At 39.2% G+C, this 21259-nt stretch overlaps 1 protein-coding gene across 1 annotated transcript; it reads right to left on the reverse strand.

Annotated features, from left to right (window-relative positions):
- Positions 1-947: 947 nt before the first annotated feature.
- On the reverse strand, positions 948-17138 carry HSP90B1 (heat shock protein 90 beta family member 1). The gene is made up of 18 exons (XM_063075452.1): positions 16967-17138; positions 15952-16054; positions 15001-15142; positions 14360-14476; positions 12976-13307; positions 9870-9981; positions 9526-9642; positions 8616-8732; positions 6702-6839; positions 6542-6619; positions 6351-6416; positions 5434-5703; positions 4924-5169; positions 4377-4513; positions 2845-2923; positions 2596-2751; positions 2116-2238; positions 948-1245 (listed from the first exon to the last, which is right to left on the reverse strand). The coding sequence occupies exons 1-18, from the start codon at positions 17013-17015 to the stop codon at positions 1216-1218; spliced, it is 2412 nt and encodes an 803-aa protein (XP_062931522.1). The 5' UTR covers positions 17016-17138; the 3' UTR covers positions 948-1215.
- Positions 17139-21259: the final 4121 nt, after the last annotated feature.

Raw genomic sequence — 21259 nt, forward strand, 5'->3', positions numbered from 1 at the left:
AAAGAAATATAACGATAGCTCAACGAGGGTCATCACTCAGTGCCTACGATTATCTCTGTGGTAGGATTATGGGTAATATTTTTGAAAGATAACAATTTTGGAGTTAGGGTTATATTTACAGAAAAACCAGTTAGAGTTCTCGTACACCCAGCACCATTTCTGTGAATGTTGTCTTCTTAAATTACCATGACGTACGTATATCAAAATTAAGAAACCAATACTGGTCCTGGTACATTACTTCCAATTACAGACCTTATTTGGATTTCACCAGTTTTTCCATTTAAAGTCCTCTTTCTGTTCTAGGATCCAATCCAGGATACCACATTGCATTTAGTTGTCATGCATCCTGTCTCCTGCTATCTGTGGCTACTTCTCAGTCTTCCCTTGTTTTTCATGACCTTGAAACTTTTGAAGAATACTAGAACACATTCTAGGTTTGTCTGTTTTTCTCATTAGGTTGATGTTATGGGTTTTTGAAAAGAATATCACAGGTGCAGTACCCCTCTCATCACATCTTATCGGGGCATACAGGACATCACCGGTGATAAGAACCTCAATCACTTGGTTAAGGTAATGTTTGCCAGGATTCTCCACTGTAAAGTTAGTATTTTTTTTCCTTTCCATACACTATTCTTTAGAAAGGAGTCACTAAGTTTAGCCCACACTGAAAAAGGAGAGGAAGATTAAGCTCTAGAAGGCGAGTTATCTACATTGTGGAATTCGTCTATAAGATAATCTCTTCTCCCTATGGACAATTTTAAAAAATCTTTGGTTTTTCAACTAAAACCTTTGACTTTAAAAGAAAACTTTTCTTCTATAAGCATAAGTCACATCTGTAGAGAAAAGAACCCAAGACAAATGATTAAAAAAAAAATTAAGAAAATAAATCAGCCAAGTATCAGGTAGTTCTAGGCAATCTGTTATGAAAACACAGGCAAGACAACAGGTATTTGGGATCTTTTTTATTTTTATACACATGACAAGATTTTACACCAAGAATAGTCAGTTAAATAGTACAAATTTACATTCATGAGGAATGTTAAAAAAAAATTCAACTAAAAAACCCACTTCTTCCTGTGACCCACAATCCCAACATTTTACAGTGCAGGAGGAGATGGGGGCTGGGGGGAGCATCCAAAACAAGTCTCTCCCAAAAGAAATGACTTAAATTTCACATTCCCTCTCCACACAGGATCCAAATGGTGAGAGTATAATTTACAATTCATCTTTTTCAGCTGTAGATTTCTGTGGAAACAGGAAAATCAAATATTAAAATCTAGAAGAAAAATATACTAGCTTAAAGAAAGTTCATTTACAGAACAAACAATTTAAATGGGCCCAGCCTATTTCCAGTATTTCTGCTGTAGTCATGATCTTGTTTATGTTCAAAACAATCTAGAACTCACAAGATCAATGGCCCTTGAACACAATCAATTTAAAATAGCCTAATATTGTTATACAGTAAGGCAGAAGCAAGTAGCACAGAATATAGAAATATTGTGGGCTCAGGAAAAATCTGTTAAACAACAAGAATGGTTGGCTAAAATAAAGGAAGAGGATCACATACTTTTTAAAGGACAAAATGATTTGCTTAAACTTTGGAATTTGATATTAGAATCTTAATTTTACGCAGATTTCTCTAAGACTCACAGTTTGACTTCTGTAAATTATACATCCTAACTTTGCCATAACCAAAACTCCACTCAATTTCGTAAGAACTAAAAAAGCAAGCCCTTTTTTTTCCTTTTTTTTTGGTGGCTGGCCGGTTTGGGGATCTGAACCTGTGACCTTGGTATTACAAGGCTGTGCTCCAACCAACAGAGCTTAACCAGCCAGCCCTAAGCCCTGTTTTTTTTTTTTTTTTTTCTGTCTTTTTGTGACCGGCCGCACCGCGAGCGCACCGGCCATCCTTACATAGGATCCGAACCTGCGGCGGGAGCACTGTTGCGCTCCCAGCGCCGCACTCTCCCAAGTGCGCCACGGGGTCGGCCCCCCCCCCTTTTTTTTAAAGGTGACTGGTAAGGGGATCTTAGCCCTTGACTTGGTGTTGTCAGCACCAGGCTCTCCTGAGTGAGCCATGGGCCGGCCCTAAGCCCCATTCCTGATTGGATATACCTTTGCTGTGTCTTCTTCGTCTTCATCCATTCCTACATCCATTTCTTCTTCTTCGTCTTGCTCTGTGTCTTCTGTTGTGTCATCTGTTGTTTCTTCAGGTTCTTCTTCGGGTTCTTCTTCCACCTAAGGGCAACATTTATGAGCCTGTTAATGCCTTGGATCTATTTTTCCCTTTGCTCGTTTAAATGTATAATATCGTAATTAACATCACTTCTATTCTTTCCGAACCAGAGTAAATCCTCTAATTAGAGTTAACGGTCAAGCTAACGCAGGCAAAAAAGGAAAGAGGAATAAAAGGAGAATTTGTCACTAATTTCTAGTGCAGTACCTGACACTACAGGGACTCAAACATTCAATAAATTATTCCAAAAAGTAGAAACTAGGCAAACTTCTAAGAGTCACATTGTTTAATCATGAGAAGCCTATTCTGAAAGAAAGAAAAAGAAAGCCAGACTAGGTGAGAAGGCTGGAGATACAAACCTTTGCATCAGGGTCAATGTTTAAACTGAGGCGAAGCATTCTTTCTATTCTATCTCCATATGCTTTAGTGTCTGGTAAAAGATACCCCGACCGAAGTGTTGCTGTTTCAAACAGAACCACAGCAAGATCCAAAACTGTTTTGTCATCTTCATCTTCCTGAGATGAAAGAAGTTGCACTTGATTAATATTAAAAGATACAAAGTTTTCAAATTAAAAAACAAGTAAGATGATGGCTGTAATATTATTCACCTTAATTCGTCGAAGCATGTCTCTGATCAGTGGATGTCTGGGATTAATTTCAAATGTTTTTTTCTGACTGGCATAATAACTATTAAGGAAGAAAAATGAGCATTAACAAAACATATCAATTTTAGGGTTCATACATTTCCCTTATTCTAACTTTCATAATTACAGAGAATACGCTTTGAAAAAAATCAAGATGTTCTTACATTTGCTCCCTTTTAAAGGGGGTTGGGCATGGTTGGATGAAAAGATGAAATAAAGGGAAGTATTTTATTTACTGATGAGCTCCAATTACCTAGGGCACAGCTGAGTGGATGAACTGATTTAATGTCTTGTTTGTCCTTAATTATAGCTCTGTCTCCCTCTGAGTTCTGAAAAGTCTCTGCAGCCTGAGTGCTGCTCCTCAAATAACACCTTCTCTGTGATGCCTTCGCCAATATGGTTCCAAGAAAAATTAAGTTCTTTTAATTAAATTAATTAAAATTAACTTCTTTTATCTGAGCTCAATTCTCAGTGCATTCTGAATATACTTTCATAATCTTTAGCCTTTTACTGTTCGTTGTGACTATTCCCCTCCTATAGCTTCAAATTGACAGGGAGGAACCACATCTATCCCTATCCTCATATACCTGTTATCTCTGTAGGGTTTAGATTATGTCTTCCTGTCATCCTGACTAGTTTGAGTGTCACAAAGACAGGAGCTTTTTGTGCCCTTGAGCATTAGGGTATGGACACAGTAAGAGCTCAAATGTCTAACGGAAGGTAACTACCTGTTAATTAATCATTCATTTAAATTGATATGTAGACATGTTTTGAATGGCTACTCCACTGTTACAATGGGGTATAAGATAAACAGAACACTGTTCTCAGATTCCTTAAGCAAGGCTTTAGGAAAAAAAGGATGATGACTATGTAGTAAATCAGAAAGATATTCCAGATGTAACAAAATAAAAGCAGGGAAGAAGTCATTTTCAAGGCCATTGCTGTAACATTGAAATATAAACTTGAAATATTATATTTCTTGAAAATAAAGAGTACTGAAGACCCACTGTACCTCTAGTACTTGGCCCTTGAGTTCAAATACTTAACTGCAGATCCTTTACCCTTTATTTTGTGGGACATACTGTTTGGGTACCTATAATTTAATGCACTGGGTGTGTGTGGAGGGAGAACTTAACTCATTTGAGAAATGTTACTGTCATTAACCTCATGTGTAACTATTAATATTTAAAAATGTAAAATAAGCCCAGATACCAGGCCAAGCATATAAATAATCTAAGGCAAAAGTAAAGATAATATATGTAACAAATGAAGAAAATTTCTCTTTGTATATAAAACACTATAAAATAAAATCGGGAGTCAAAGCCCTTTAATATAGGGAGGAATCCCTTTGTAAACTTGTTGTCTACCTAATCTATAGTAGATGGTGGTGGATACTTAAAATACAAAATTAGTCTTTGTATAGAATCTGATATTATCTCCTAAAGGAAGGTTGAACGAGTTAACACCCTGGCAGGGGCTTTCCTGAGGATGCTTACTTTGTAGAGATGTCCTTTCCAGTCTGGTATGCTTGAGCTTTCATGATTCTTTCCATGTTGCCAGACCACCCGTACTGGCTGGCCACAAGAGCACACGGAGACTCTGTAAGTCGCTGAGATACCACAGCCTTTTCAATCTTAGGATAATAAGTAAAAAATTACATATGTATTAATATCAATAGGTAAGGTCATTCAGTAATTGTATTTCAACAAAGACTTTGTCACTTGAAATCATAAACATAGGGGTAGGTCATAAGCTTTCATTCAGGCTTAGGAATTCTAAGGAGATCGTCATTTAATAATCTGAATTCTTCAGTCAGAAATAAATGCAAACTTTTAAAAACATATAAAACTTAAAATTAACCTGTAAAAAGTTATTACAAAAGCCATATTAAACTACAGAAAATTTTCATTAAGTTTTAAGTTCTTCCTCCTAATAATTGAATTATATTGGGGTAAAGTAAAGCAGTTTAATTTGTTGACAAAATAATTTTTTCTTAAATACAGGTGCTAAAATTTTATCAATTTATGATTTTCGAAAGCATACCTTGTCCTTAAGGGCTTTGTCCTTCATCCAGTTGAGAAGAGGCTCAAATTCTTTCTCAACTGCTTCACGACTCTCTTTTGTTTTCTCACTTTCATCAAACTTCACTCCTTCCTTGGCAACATTCTGAAACCTCTTCCCATCAAACTCAGGAAGGGCCTGAATGCAGTATTCATCCACAGGTTCTGTGAGGTAAATAACTTCATAGCCCTTTTTCAGAAGTCGCTCAACAAATGGAGAAGATTCAGCCTACAAAATTAAGGGAAGTGAGTTTTCCTAGTCTAGCCTTTGCATATGTGTTCATTCGGGTAGCTATGTTTATACAGTACTAACAACTCCATTTTACAGGTGAAGAATTAAGAGGTGCAGAGAATATAGTGACTTTCCTATCAATGACTGACTAGGCCTCATAACTACTCTAGTCACACAATTAAGTTTTCCTTTCTTCCTTAAGAGTTGGTTATAAATTTCCAGCTACATATGAGGATCCGTGACAGTTGGAGTTCATCTTACCTCTTTTCTGCTGGACCCAGCCATGAAGTAGATTTTGTCCTGTTTTTCCTTCATTCTTTCCACATACTGGTCTAGACTTGTAAGATCAGTTGAATGATGAGAAGACTGGAATCTAAGAAGTTTAGCAAGACGTGTTCGATTTGAGTGGTCTTCAATCACACCAAGCTTGATGTTGGTACCAAATTCTTTCCAAAAAGTATCATTGTATTTCTCATCAGCAATCTTCTTGATCATGTCCAGAGTTTTACGGACAAGCTTCTTCCTGATCACCTAAGCAAAATTAAATAACTGATTAGAGAAGTTGATCTCAAACTTTTGAGAATGTAAGGTACCAGGGGAGTAGTGTTGAAAGATATAAAGACAGGGCATCATCAGTGCCATTAAGCAAGGGGCAGGGAATGGTGGAGCATTCCTATGTCAGACTGAGCTAAAGAAAAAAAGTTGTCAGTGGAAATAGTCACAAGATTGCTTTTAATGTTTATATTCTAAATTTAGAACTCAAATTCTCCTTTCTAGGATCTACATAAAGTGAATAGGCTACTTTCAAAGTCTTTTAAATTTAAAAGCTGAAGAGGCTTCTAATTATGGAGGGAAAAGATTTAATGAAAGGTTTGATAAATGGGTGGCTATGTGATAAAACCTGAATTGACAGAAAGTTAATCACAGACCAGGTAGTGGGCATATATGGGTGTCACTGTATAATTCTTTCAACTTTTCTTTATGTTTGAAATTTTATTATTAAATGTTGTGAGAAAAAGAATCAGATTCTTAGGCTTTGATAATCCCAGAGTGAAAGGAAGTTCTTCATTTGAATAGTCAAGGATTAGACTCAAACTCTCGTCATTCCACTAATGGAACCTGTCCTCTGAATCCCCACCAACGGGCAAAGCGGCCAGTCTCTTTGCAGAGACACTCACTTTAAGCAGTTTATGTTGCTGAAGAGTCTCACGGGAAACATTCAAGGGGAGATCATCAGAGTCCACCTTGGGATGGCAAAAGAAAGTTCGGTAAGCAATAAAAACACTGGAAAAAAGCAAAGCCAAACAAACAGAAAACAAAACTGTCAGACCCCAATGCCACCCACTTCCCCCAATCTTCAGATACTTACAACACCCTTGATAAAATTAAGGTACTTAGGCATCATATCATGGAAGTCGTCTGTGATGAATACTCGGCGCACATATAGCTAAAAAGAGACCAAAAATGTCACTTCCTGGAAATTATAACTTTGAAATTTTAAACTCAGTTTATACTACTTAAACACCTACCTTAATGTAATCACTCTTTTTAGATCCATATTCGTCAAACAGACCACGAGGAGCAGACGTGGGTACGAATAAAATTGATTTGAAGGTTACTTCCCCCTCAGCAGTAAAGTGAATGTAAGCCATAGGGTCATCACGTTCCTATGGAAAGTCGGTATCTCAGTCATTCAAAAGGCACAGGAAAAAAAGCTGTGCAAAGGCCAAGCAATTTACTACTTGATACACATTCAGTTTACCATTTAACTAACAAAAAAGTTCCTTTACAAAAAAAAAAAAAAAAAAGAAAGAAAGAAAGAAAAGGGTGGGAGTAGCATGGAGAGAAGAAGAAATGACTAATATTGCAATTTTAATTGGCTAGATATGGTTGTTTTGATGATAACTGTCATAACATTACTGGATCTCCTAAACTTGGAGAAGGATGAATAAGAACAGATTCCATACGTGCCAGCAAACAGGACAGAACCACCACCAGCCTGTCTAGGTGACGAAATTATATACATTTCATGAGTGTAGTGTTGTACTATATACAAAGAACACTCAAGAACAGACTTCTTAATGTGGAATTTGGTCTCTAGCAGTATATATAAAGAGGTATGTAAATACCTATAAAGCATAAAGTGAGGAATTCCTTAGATCTGTATTATCCATTACTGTACCCACCCACATGTGGCTAGTCAGAATTAAAATGTGCAGTTAAGGGTAAAATGCATTTTGAAGACAGATTTTTTTTAAAAATGTAAAATATCTCGTTATTAATTTTTATATTGATTACATGTTGAAACAATACTACTTGAGGTATGCTGGGTTAAATAAATTATACTAGTAAAATTGACTTCACCTGTTCCAGTTTCTAAATGTGCCTTCTAAAAAACTAAAAATCACTTTTCATATTATCTTTTTAATATAGTTGCCCTACGGCAAAGTAAGTTTATATATGCTAGGACTTTAGAATTCATGGAAAAAAGGGAAGACAGAAACAAGGGAAAGTTTCAAGAGTTGAAACTTAAACGATATGGTATAAAGAGTAAAGAACAAATACAGTCATAGAATTAAGTTTTATCTAGCTATGCTAAGTCTATTACAGTACTCTACAATTGTACAAAACACTGTTTGGGGAAACATTAACTTGAAACAACCTTAGTCAATGCTAGTTTTAGATCCTTAAGAGTTACAGGAAGGGATCAGTAAAAGAAAAAAGACAGGCTTTAAAGGAAACACAGATTTAGTAATTATTCTTAGGCCTATGACCTCACAATAAAATGTTTGATTTTGTAAGCAAGCCATATAAACCATTCACTAACAAGATTTCATGTTTAATGGGTTATGAGGTGGAAATCAAACATCTACCTATGTAGGTGGTTCTTAATCTTTTTTTGTAACAGACCCCCCGTGGCAAACTGGTGAAGCCTATAGACTCCTCAGAATAATTTAAAACACACACATACAAAGAAAATACACAGGATTAAAAAGAAAACCAATTGTGTTTTGAAAGTCACAGATCTGTCTTAAAACATTTTTGAATTTGTAATGTTTCACTGTCACATTAACTAACAGCTAGCACTGATTCTAATAACCACTGCAATTTTGAAGTACTGATGAGTGTAATAATTCAACTTAAGTGAAAACCAATCGGTCTAGTGAGACACTAATCCGAAAGTTTCATGTAAAATTTAAACATGATTTTAATTGTGATTAAGTCAATAAATTATATTTTAGTTTGAAACATGACTATTTCATCTACACTCCTAGAACCAGACATATTCTGGTTGTCCTACAGTTCTTTTTTTTGAATCTTATTAGGAAAGATGAAGATGAACCATCTCACTCATGGTCACATACCATATTGAACTAAACAAACAGTATACTTTGTCTACTTATTAATAACCTGAAGCCAGGGAATTCTAAAATAATATTTACCTTTGAAAACGATTTGTAGAAAGCTTTGTATTCATCTTCTTCTACTTCTTTTGATGGTCTCTGCCATATCGGTTTGATGTCATTCATAAGTTCCCAATCCCAGACAGTTTTTTCAACCTGAAGTGTATAGTATTTGATTAGCCTCTCAGCCGTCATCGATAGTTATCCTAGCAGTAACCCCAACTTCAGTAGACTTCGAAAGGATACGTGAAGCACCAAAGGATACCTGTTACCTAGTGTGGTTCCTGCCAAGTGGATCAAAAATTTAAAAGCAAAGTGTTTCTCTCAATATTTAAAGCCAATATTTAATACAAAAAGGCAACTGGACAATAACCTATAAAAATCCAATTAGGTTTTTTCTTCATTGTTATTTTTAACTAGCTAAAATGTTTCTTGAAAATATTTGTTTTGAATTTAGAAAGACACATATAAATTCCTATGTCACGACTTAAAAGAAATCCAACATTTTATAATAAACACACCACAACAACCACCACCTTACTCTTCTTCTACTTACTCTGCTACCTGAGCAAGCCAGAGAACTATTTCTTAAATGATAATCCCTACATCATAAAAGGACAAGAGGATGCAGAACGCTTTTTAAGACTTCAAAATTCAACATGTAAGCTGCAGTCCTAGGCAATATATAGAAGTCAGAAAACTTTTCATAAAAATGACCTGTTTGCTACTTAAAACTTTCTAGCGGATCACGCGTGCGCACGCACACGCACACGCACACGCACACACTCTAAGGCCTTGTTTTTAAAGCTGGGCGTATGGACTTACCACCTGGAAAAAGTAGAACTTTAAGAACTGAAGCATACCTTAAATCACCCTGTGCATACCTGCATTTTCATGTTTTCTCTTACGTATTCTAAATAATTTAAGTGGGGAGATGAACCAAACTTACTTTTTTAGTTTTTGGTTTCTTTTCTTCTTCTTCTTCTTCTACTGCAGCTTCATCATCGGATTCTTCTTTTTCTTCTTTTGCTGCTTCTTCTTCCATGGGCTCCTCAACAGTTTCAGTCTTTTGAAGTTGAAAGTAGAATTATGGTTAAACTCATTTATTTAATAGTTCTGATTTTGTCTACAGGATATATAATAACATCACAGCTCAAATTAACAGGTCTTTAGTAAGAAAACCCCAAGAGTATCCTTAACTGGAAGAACCATATTTTACTTTCATTCTTTTAATGTTGAACATTTCAGTTTGTGACAAGATACTACATATAAATTTTATCAATATAGATTTACCTTGCTGCTCCATACATAAATAGGAAAGTTTATAAACTGTGAATATTTTTTGACGAGATTTTTAATTGTATCCAATTCAAGGTAATCAGATGCTTCTTCTTTTAAGACAAGGCTGCAAGAAAAATAAGACATTTAGAGACAGCCAAGGTTTAGAAGATTTGATTATAAATTTGTCTAAATACCTTTATGATAATAGGAACAACAGCCAGCAGTTCTGTGTAACCCAAGATGTCCCTATTATTCAAGTTAAGAACTCTTTATTACTAGTAAGGACTTGTGAGCTAAATATACCACGTATGGGTATCATATGGGTATGGTAAAAGGAAGAGTCTCCCCTGCATTCCCTCAAGTAGAGAATACCCTTAATTTCATATAGAAAATGAAAATATTCCCAACCTTCTGAATATTTTGGGTTTTTTCATATCTCAAGGTGAGAAAGCACTGAAATATTCTGAAGAGAAATGGAATTATATGCATTCTCATAGCTTTTACTGTTATGCTGGAAATAAATTATTACTGTAGATAACACTATAGAAATTCCTAATTAGTAAAAACATGTTCCTTAAAAACTAGAAAATTAACATTATTGTTCATATCTGCACTACCGAAAATGGGAGCCACCAGTCACATGACTACTTAAACAAAATTTAAAGCTCAGTTTCATAGTTGCACTATCACATTCCAAGTATTTAATAGTCACATGTGCTGGTGGCTCAACTGTAGAGAAGAAAGAGCACATGCCAGACAGCAGAAGGGGCATAGCACTACCTGCCTTCCTTTCCTCCCTGCCAGGGACCTGAACATTCAGACACTGGGGGAAAGAATTAAAAGATAGGAAAGGGATTAATTTATACTTAGTCTCCGAGGAGGCAGGATGACACAATAGAACAGAAGCAGAGGGACCAGCTTTAGGAAAAAATGTAGAACACCTCTCTCACTGTAGTAGGAAGGACAGAAGTAATTATATCAGTTAGCATTTATCAAATGATAATTTTATGATCTCATTTAATCCACACAAAATCTCATAAAGGTACAGTAGTAGCTAATTTAGGGTAGGAACAGAAGTGGTATAAAACCGAATTGTCTGATGCTTCTGTTATGGTCAAATATAAGACGAAGTCATATAATGAGGCAGGACCTTGACCCTGTCACCTGGCTTTCTCTCCTTTTTCCTTTGCCTTTCTGGACTTTCAGTTCCTCAAACAGGTCATACCCTCTTGCTTCTGGAACTTCAAACATGCCACATTTGCTGCCTAAAATATCTGAACCTAACAGAACTATTTTATTTATTTTTTTGGCGGCTGGCTGGTACAGGGATCTGAACCCTTGACCTTGGTGTTTAACAGAACTATTCTAGAAAGGCTTTCCGAGTCCCATTCTCTGAAATAGGGAGGTGTCCCTTAGCTTCCTTTCTTGCAACTGTTGCTGTGAAATTACTTCATGTTTTTTTTTCACCCCTCACTAGAATGAGCCCTGTGTGAAAGCTAGGACTTCATCTATCTTATTCTCCACTGTAGCCCTAAACCTAGCTAGCATGTAATAGGCATTCAAATGAGCATCTGATGAGTGAATGGTAGGGGGTGGGAGAACTTTAAGGAAAACAGTTGTTTTGCCCAGGGAAAGCAGAACTGGTTGTAAAGTTTCATTTACTGATCAAACCACCCATACTATCTGCATGAAACTATACCCATTACCCTTATTCATAGATACCTGCCAGTCAAGTGTTAGGATCTGGAAATGGAGTAGCCAATGAAATGTTTGCTTTCATGGGGTTTATATCCAGATAATCCCACCCATCTCTTAGCACCCTAAAACATAAAACACCTCTTTGGACACCATTTTCTGTCTCTTTCTGTAGGAACAATTTACCTACCCTCCTCTAACATCCAGCACAGTGTCATAAACAGAGAGGGCACTGGGGTATAACTCTTACTGATGCCTCCTAATAAGATCTGCAGATGTGAATGTTAATAACAAAGGCACGCAAAAGTAAATTAGGAACCATAAATTAGCAAAATTACTTAAATGCAGTCATCTAATCTTCATTAAAGGAACATCTGTGAAGACAGGAAACGTTACCCTCTGGGATGAAGAAAATTGGCCAAAATGATAGGTATATGCTTCTTTCCTACTTGAATACTTAAAACCCCTTAATGTTGAAAAAACTTAAGACTGAAGTAGAAAAACTGAGGCTGTAGGCACATTTTTTTTTTTGGTGGCTGGCTGGTATGGGGATCCAAACCTGTGACCTTGGTGTTATTTAACACCGTGCTATAACTAAATGAACTAAGCAGCCAGTCCTGTAAGCACATTATCTTACTCACTTGACAGGACTGGGCAAGTCAACTGACCTCTGAAATGGAATTTCATCTCTAAGACGGAAAAAAAAAAAAAAAAAAGACAAAAAGCTATTCTACTTCACAGTGCTACAAGCACCAAGAGCTACTGGGTATAAGATCTGTCTCATCTATATAAGCAATAGTTACTGGTTTAAGAGGAATCCTAATCTGAACTCAGTAATTTGTAACTATCCCCAAATGACACACTTTCTTCCGAAGAGCTTACACAACTGTCATTAAGTTTCTTTAAGCACTTTATCTCTACTTGTTCTCTCCAACCCACTCCAACCCCGGTTACTACCAGATCTTGAATATTTTCAATGGGTCTCCTCCCATCCAGTCCTGCCATTCTCTACACCACCTTCAGAAATCTTTAACTGCCACCTATTGAGAAGAATTCTTTTAATCCTGTGAACATGCTGTGCCTCTGTGCCTTTATCCATGATGCTCCACAGACATAAACTACTTTTCTAACCTGAAGACTGACCAAGCCATCTCTCTTCTGTGAAGCCTCCAATCTGCCTTCTTCCCTGGGAATGCGAATACTTCCTACTTAATGCTGTCCATGCGCAGCAGCAATTACAACCCCTTGTGCCTGGTCCTTTGCATGTCCTCAAATATTTCTTCAAGTGATGAGAACAGTTCAATTTCCTCATCTTATAGGCAAAAAAATTAAGGTCCAGAATAAGCCATTTGCTCAGAGAGCCAGAACTAGAGTCAAGATACTCATTATAACTTCATTCTTATTAGGAATCAGTAATACTCACGTAATTGTCGTTCCCCGTCCTAGAGTGTTTCCTCTTGGGTCAGCAATTACAGAAAATTCATTGGAGTCAGATTCCCAGATGTGCTGGGTATCGTTGTTGTGTTTTGATGTAACAATAACCTTATCTGCTACAAGGAAGGCAGAATAGAAACCAACACCAAACTGGCCAATCAATTCAGAAGTTGACTGGCCATCTTCTTGTGCCTCAGTCATTTTATTTAAAAACTCGCTTGTTCCAGATTTGGCTATGGTACCCAGGTTTTTAACCAACTCTTCTCTGGTCATTCCTACACCGGTGTCTGTGACATGCAGCAGGTTCTTTTCCTTGTCGCACTAAAACCAAGATGAAAACCAGATAGTTATACTTGCTTAATACATTATGCCAAGCAAATACTGAGCTATATACTGAGTAACTATCAGCTTTGGGCCACATCAATTCCAATATAGAAAACAAAACTGAGCTATTTTCCTCTATGTAGTATTTTATGGCCTTTTCGGAAAGTACACATCTTAAAGTACAAGTATCTTTCTTTCTAAAGAATATTTTAAAGCTTGGTGTATTTGAGAAAGTATCAGTACAAAATGGGCAGAGACTGATCTAAATGTCAAAAGGCAGAGATTAACCTAAATAAAACAAAACACGTTTTGAATGAAAAAAAAAAGAATGAAATTTTATGGCTTTCTTATTTCTTTGATAGAAAACAAAAGGACTCAACTTGACTAATTCTTGTATTTCAAATCTGTGGTGACCATTAATGTTCTCCTGTCTCTCTGCCTTCCAGGAACATAGTAGGATTGTATTTCCTCCATTTATGGGTGGGTAAGGTCATGTGACTAGTTCTGGCTAATGAGTCGCAAGTGGGAGTTTTGAGTGCGGCATCTAGGATTGAGCCTTTAATTGGTGTGAGACCCTCTGAGCTCTCTCTGCACTATGGCAACCAGCTATATTCCAGAAAGCTGCTCAATCAGCCTGTGTCCTGGCATAAGGATGAGGGAGAGCAAAGGCCACAGGCAGTCTGACTGACAACATAAGCCAGGGAGGGGTTGGCAAACTTTTTCTGAAAAAGGCCAGACAGTAAATATTTCAGGCTTTGTGAGCCACACAGTCTGTCACAATGACTCAGTTCTGCCACTGTAGCACACAAATACTCAGAGACAATATACAAATAAATGGGGGCGGGGGGGGCGCATGGCTGTGTTCCAATACAACTTTATTTATAAAAACAGGCAAAATCAGATTGGCCCAAAGGCCACAGTTTGACTCCTGAGTTAAGTTACTGAGACTTGGGGGTTACTTGTCAATGCAGCATAACCTACCCTAACTTGACTGATAGGTAAAGTTTTTCTTTAAAAGAGAAAAGAAAAAAAAAAAGTCTTCAGCTTACCTTAATTTTGACTGTTAGTTCCTCATTTCCAGAAAGAGCATTTTCATCTGTCAGTGATATTAGCCTTATCTTATCTAAGGCGTCAGAAGCATTTGAAATCAGTTCTCTCAGGAAAATCTAAATGGAAGCCAGATTTAATATACTTAGATTAGCTTCAAGATACATAAGACACTGAATTTAATGTCGAAGCCATTTTATTTCCCTTCTATACCTTAAAAAAACACTTGTTAAAGAATAAGACTTAGGTATAGGGGTGGCTTTACTCTCTTAGCAAAAGGAGGTACATCTCCTTACACAAAGGACTGTAGTAACTATAAGGATACCTGAACCGGTAAAAGGAGTAACACTGATCTTTGGGTATGCGATACATGAGGTTTAGTTTGTATGAATGCCATTAAGATTCTCAACTATTTAGCAGGCCATGAACATACTTGGAAGGCAGAGGAAAAAAGAAAAAGTCTAATATTACCCCCACCCCTAGAGGTACCTAGTAGCAATTCTCGTACATACCAGGTTTTTAAACTTGGCTAACTACTTACTTGAAATTACTAAGTTACTTAAATTTACTTAGTTTACTATGGAAGTAAACAAGTATGCCACCATACAGAGACAAAATATTATTCTAACCACATGTTGCTTACCTCTTTATTTTTATACAACGAATTGATGATAAGTTTCATCATCCTGTTAACTTCAGCTTGGAAGGCAAACTTTTCAGATTTCTCTCTAAGTTCTCTTATTTGCGATGCATTTAATCCATCCAACTGAATAGCTTCTTCCTCTCTAAGAAAATCAGTTAGATAAGCAAATACTGCATTGCTTACTTAGTTCCCTTCAAAAATACAGGCTCTGGGGCTGGCTGGTTAGCTCAGTTGGTTCGAGTTTGTTGTTATAATACCAAGATCAAGGGTTCGGATCCCCCCTCTTGCACAAGCCAGCGCCTCCCCCACTGCCCCCCGCAGGCTCTGTGATGAAAGCACAAGTGGCCTCTCCAGATTGTCTTGAGGTTTTAAGGGTAAAATTGAAATCTTTATAAAATACTATTAATATACCATTACATTATTATTTTACCACAGTAGGCTACCTTTAATATTGAGTTGGAAATACTTGGCTCTTAAAATTGCCAAAAAGGTAAACCCAACTTTTTTCTGCTAAAAAGCAAAGACATGCTCATTTATGCTCCATGGTAAGAACTTCAGAACTGTCACTAAGTCCTAAGAGGCCAAATTTTAAAACACTGCTCAACTGACAGAAATCTGATTATTTAAATTATTAAGTGTACACACTTTACGAGTTCAAAACCAACTGAGTCTTTTCTAAGGTCTTAGTTTATGACACTAGTATTCTGCAATAATGTAGTTATCAAAATAGTTTTCAAAGGAATTCATTCAATTTTTATCAGTCATTTCTAGGAACAAGTTAGGAGATCCATCTGTATGCACATAACTAGCTACCCCTCACATTTTCTGATCATTTTTTTGGTATTTAAATATGGGGTGCTACACTTTATCTGGACCTTTAAATACAAAAGGAGCCACTATATCCCACAGCGTTCACAGGACTTATCTGTTTAGTTTCAAATGAACACAAACCTCTGTACTACTTCATCATCTGTCCTCGAGCCTTCTCTACTTTTACCCAGATCCTCTTCTACGGTTCCATCCACATCGACTTCATCATCAGCTCTGACCGACCCTGAAGGAAGATTTCACACCGGGAAAGTTTTAAACTTGTTGCTTCCTTACTTCTCAGAAGCAGTGTGATCAAACAGGGCAAGGGTAGGGGTTGCAAAATTCGGTTGGTAATTATGTCCAACTTTAGTAAACTCAAGTCAGTATATTTCTTTTTCAAGTTTAAATGCTGAGTTAGCCCAGTAGATTATGAAATACGGAGGCAGCCATCAATTCTAAACAGTGTCCTTTCGATCCTTCACAAATAACACTTGCTATCAGGCCCCGTCTACAGCCGCACGTGTTGCGCGCTGGCAAAGACAAGGCCTCCAAACTGACCAAGCCAAAACCTAGGCCTTCGTTATCACGGGTCAGAATACGAATGGGATTTGTGCAACCTCTGGTGAGAGGAGCTGAAATGGGGCGCAGGAGCTAGAGACGGGGACGTTAAGAATCCAGCTCGAGCACGAGTGAATCAAACACGCTGACACGGCCATTCCGCTGGCCCACGGCCCAGGCTCCCGAGACTGGCACCTAAGAAGGGAAACGCGCTCTCGAGTAGGAAGGCCGGGGGCAGGAGTCCTCAAGCTCAGAAGGCCAAAGGTGGCGGCGGCTGACAAAGTCCCCCGGGAGCGGAACCCGCAACACCCCCAGGGGAGCGACAGCCCAGGAGAAGCCCCACCCCAAGGTGGCTGAAACCTCCGGGCGCGATACTATTAGATCCACAGGGCATTTAAACGACTCTGTTCCCGTTTTTTCCTTCCAGAGGATGAAGAGAGTAAACGTAATCCCCTATGCCTCTCTCGAGGGCAGGCGATGGGTCCCTTGGCCCGCTGCAGGGGCTGGCATCCCCCTCCCAAGCTCAACGGCCCCCAGAACCTTCGAGAAGTGGCCGCGCTTGGGGAGGGAGGGCGTCCTCTCCTCCAGGATCACTCACCGAAGGTCAGCAAGATGCAGCAGAGGCCCAGCACCCACAGGGCCTTCATGGCGCGCCGCCGGGGAGTCTCAAGTCCCTCTTGCTCGCAGGAGCCGCCTCCCCACCCCCACACCAGGGTCCAGCACCTCACACCTCACGCCGCGCGGTCCGCCCACTACACCCAAGCCGCTCCGGCCGCTTTTCACCCCCACTTCTCGCGGGCGGGGGACGGGGAACACGAACCCACCAATTGCGCCGCACCACGCACCCACTGTACCCAATGGGGAGTGCTGGGGGGGACCGCAGTCCACCAATCGAAGCTGTCCAGGTGCGGTGCCCGAGGCCCGAAGCGTGGCTCCTTCCGATTGGTCATGTGTAGTAGCTCTTCTCCAATCAAGTGGCTCCGCGGGCCTCTCACATGCGGGACCGCCCCTTTGCCTGGGAAGCCTTGGCCTCCAATGAACGTAAACGCAGAACACAGACCATCCTTTTCGAGAGGTCACGGCTGAACCACTTCCGGATCCTAGAGCGCGTTTATCCCGTGACCAGGGGAAACTGTAACCCGGCAACGGGTTCTTCACCTTTCCCATCCACGCCTTGCGTCACGTTGGGAGTGATTCCAGCGCGACTTTCGCAGTCAGCTTTCTGTTTGGCAGTACTTCCCGGCAAAGAGAAACACGTGAAAGGTTGAAACTCCCCGAAGCGGTTTTGGATGGGGTAGTGGCGAGAAACTACAGTTTCCGGCATGCAACGCACTAGGGGTACACTGTATTGAATGCTGGGAATCGTAGTCTTTGGCTTGTGGGCCAGCCTCGTAGTTGGCCCTTTCCTTCACATTACATTCTCCCTGCGTGTCTTTACGGGAACTCTGTCCTACGTGTTTTAAAAATTACATCTCGTTATGATTGCGGTGGAGGTCTGTGCCTGTTCCAGCACTCTCCAGCGTACACAGCTGTGAGAAGCGGGCCTAGGAAGCCGCCGCGCCTGCGCCAAGGCCGCCCTGTGCTCTGCGGGTCGGCCTGAGTCTGGGCCCCGCCTCCGGCTGGGGGACGGGCGTTTCCGAATCTGGCTTCTCTTACGTCACTTGGGCATCCTGAGCCTTCCCCTTCTCTGCATGTTCCGCGGCCGGAACCCTCGGGTCTTCCTGGTTCGGTTTATAGAAGAGAGTGGTGGGGCTTTATCTTTAATTTCTTTCTTCCTCTGAGGGAAATCACCAGCCACTCTGATGCCTTCGACTCCCCCATAGAGTACAAAGGCGGGGACTTGGTGGTTCCCGGGCCCCTGCTGTAAGGCAGGTGGAGAGTGTTGTGATGCAGTCCGGTCTAGCACAGAAAAGGAAGACCCTTAGTTTACAGGGTACGGGAGGATACACCTGCAGATATTTGAAAGCAAAGCCCGCGGTGCTGCAAATGAGAACTGGATTGCAGCTTTGAAACTTCATAGAAATACCCTGCCCGAGTACAGAAAGACACAACACCAGGTGTCTTTCCTGTGAGGGAAGTCCCTCACACTAAGCTTGTGTCTTTGGAAATACTTTCTACGTCGCATTAACCTCGTCTTTACATCACCCGCTCCCGCGCCCCGTATCCAACATACACTCCCCCTTTTTGCCTCCTCCAGCAAAATTGAACTTAGAATTTGTTTTCAGATAATTATCCGGATTCCTGACGACAAGCTTTTCAGTGACAGTCTGTCATAGTCTTTTATAACTTCCCTTTTTAGGATTGCTAATCTTGATTTTGTGGTTGGCGTTTACACATTGTGGTGGTGCCTTATTTACATCTGCCCAATTTACCTGCATTTGTTATTAGTTAGCGAAGGGGTAGCTTACAAGCAGGTCCTATGCTTCTGTGCTTGCGTTTTTTTGAACGGTACACTAGGATGTGAATTGCATTCAGAAATCTCAATTGCATTTTTGTATGTTTTAACTTTTTTTTATTTTTTATTTTTAGAAAAAGATGAATTCCTTCACTTTTCTGCATTTCACGGCTCAACTTCACCTTTTTCTATGGTTTTGAACAAATAAGCAACCAGTTCTGAAACTGCAGATGCCATTTAACTGGTCAGTGGTGGGTAGTTCTTGGTGCACCTGGAGGGAACTGAGAGTGAGACATGCCCTCCAAAATAGAGCCACTACTTGTGGGTGGACGTTTCTGCAGATGGTGAGAATTCGTGAGGCGGACATAGGAGAAGACAGTAGGCTGGCCGAAGATGGCAAACCATTGTCTGACTCAACTCTGCCCCTTTAAGATAGGATTTCTGGCTGAGCACCCTGTGAAAAGAATGGGCACCTTGCTGTTTCTCTCTGGTCTCTTCACCTCTTCTGACATTTAACCCATTACTGATCCTCAGTTTCCATCTTGCCCTAGCTCCTCCAGAACTGACACTCCATATGGTTATTAAGCTTCTCAAAAACAAAGAGAAATGGAAATTTTTAAAAATTTCACTTATATTAGAGGCAAAAACTGCAAAATACTTAGGAGAAGACATAACAAACTTAACAAGAAAGACATAGTTCCAACATGAAGAATACCATAAAATATTGAAGAATACTATAATATATTGAAGAATATAAAACAAATGAAGAACTTGGGTCAGGTCACATATGCTATGTATTATTTATTGCTGTGTAACAAATTACCCCCAAATTTAGCAGCTTAAAACAACAAACATTTATTATCTCACACAGCATCTGTAAGTCAGGAATCTAGAAGCACTTAGCTGGGTAGTTCTGGCTCAGAGGGTCTCATGAGCTTGCAGTCAAGATGTCAGCAAAGGCTGAAGTCATCTGGAAGCTTGACAGGGACAGGAGGATCTGCTTCCATGATGGCTCACTCACATACTATTGGCTGAAGGCCTCAATTCCTCATCACAAGGACTTCTCCACAGGGCTGCTTAATTGTGCTCACAGCATGGCAGCTGGCTTCCCCAGGAGTGAGTGATCCAAGACAGAGAACAAAGCAGGAGCCACAATGAGTCATAACCAACCTCAGAAAGCATACATCATCATTTTCAAAATAATCCAGCTCAGTGAAAGGATTACATGAGTGTGTGAATACCAGCAGTCAGAGATCACTGGGGCCAATTTGGAGGCCAGCTACTACCACACCCTAATTTCAAGAGAAGCTGGGAAAGGCTTTACATGGCATTTTCAGCTTCTCTCATGTGAGACGGGCTCAGAATCATGAGGTGGGGATTCAGATGCCGCACAGTGAGAATGAGTGATGAATGTCCACTGCTTATTTGAATATACAAACAGATCAGTGCAATACAAGAGAGAAGCCAAAAATAGATTATTTCAATATAACATGACAAAAGTGATAATTCAGAGGGGAAATGATAATTTATTTCATGAATGACAGCCTTAATTGGTTATCCACCTGAAGCAAAATCAAGTTGAAGTTTTATCTTACACCATATAAAAAATAAATTCCAGTTTTCTAGTGAGAGAGTAAAGGGTAGGGATAGGAGAGATCTTCTTAACCAAGATTGAGAATCTAGAAAATATAACAAAAAGCCTAGGGTGTTTACCAGGCCTCCTCCTTCTTGGTGGGCCTTGAACTCCAATTTTTGTCTTTCTGGGACTAGCACTATGAGGCTGCTGAGCTTTGCTTAGCTTATCAGTCTTGTACCTTTTAAGAATATTGGTTCTGTGTGGCATAAGAATCAGCAAATACTTGCAGGAGAAAAGCAACAATGAATGTTGGGCTCACTTCTCTAAGCTTCCATTCTCTTTGGAATCTTGTTTCCTCCAATACTGGTTGCCTGGGTAGTTATCTGACGCCTTTAAATAAATTGTTTCTCAAGTATCCTCTCTAGTTCTGGCCAGAGGGTTGGTGTGCCTCAAATTTTCCATCATTGTAAGATATAGAGGTAGATGTAGATCTACAAAGTAGTAGTTGGAAGTCCTTGGTCCTGTTGTAATGTTTCCAAAAAACCAGATTTCAGCTAAGATAGTAAACAACCATAATTATTTTCTCATATTAACCTTTTGGTGGTTTTTCATCAAGCAGTTTGTATGATGTTCATTGTTTCCAAACTGTGGAACTTATCATTTTCATTATTATTATTGGCTATAAAGCAATAAATGTTTCTAAATATTGGATGTAATTGTAACTATAATTTACATTATATCATTTTTTGACTAGTTTTAACTGCGTACTGTGGCTCCCTTACATGCAAGCAGAAAGTTACAACCTTATATAAATTAAATTTACCCATAGTCTTGTAGTTTACACTTATTTTGTATTATTTAGAAACAAATGTCTCCCTAGAGTCTGCCTTAGAAAAACAGGTCCGTTTAAAATATCTATC

The sequence above is a fragment of the Cynocephalus volans genome, chromosome 12 (genome assembly GCF_027409185.1).
Source record: "Cynocephalus volans isolate mCynVol1 chromosome 12, mCynVol1.pri, whole genome shotgun sequence".
Classification (NCBI taxonomy): Eukaryota; Metazoa; Chordata; class Mammalia; order Dermoptera; family Cynocephalidae; genus Cynocephalus; species Cynocephalus volans.

What these genes read in the sequence shown, in the direction of transcription:
- HSP90B1 (XM_063075452.1), bottom strand. Translation starts at nt 17,015, where the DNA reads ATGAAGGCCCTGTGGGTGCTGGGCCTCTGCTGCATCTTGCTGACCTTC. An exon ending in TCTACAAATCGTTTTCAAAG is followed by an intron (nt 6,840 to 8,615) that starts GTAAATATTATT and finishes GACTTTCCATAG; the next exon opens with GAACGTGATGACCCTATGGC. An exon ending in ACGAAGAAGACACAGCAAAG is followed by an intron (nt 1,246 to 2,115) that starts GTATATCCAATC and finishes CTGTTTCCACAG; the next exon opens with AAATCTACAGCTGAAAAAGA.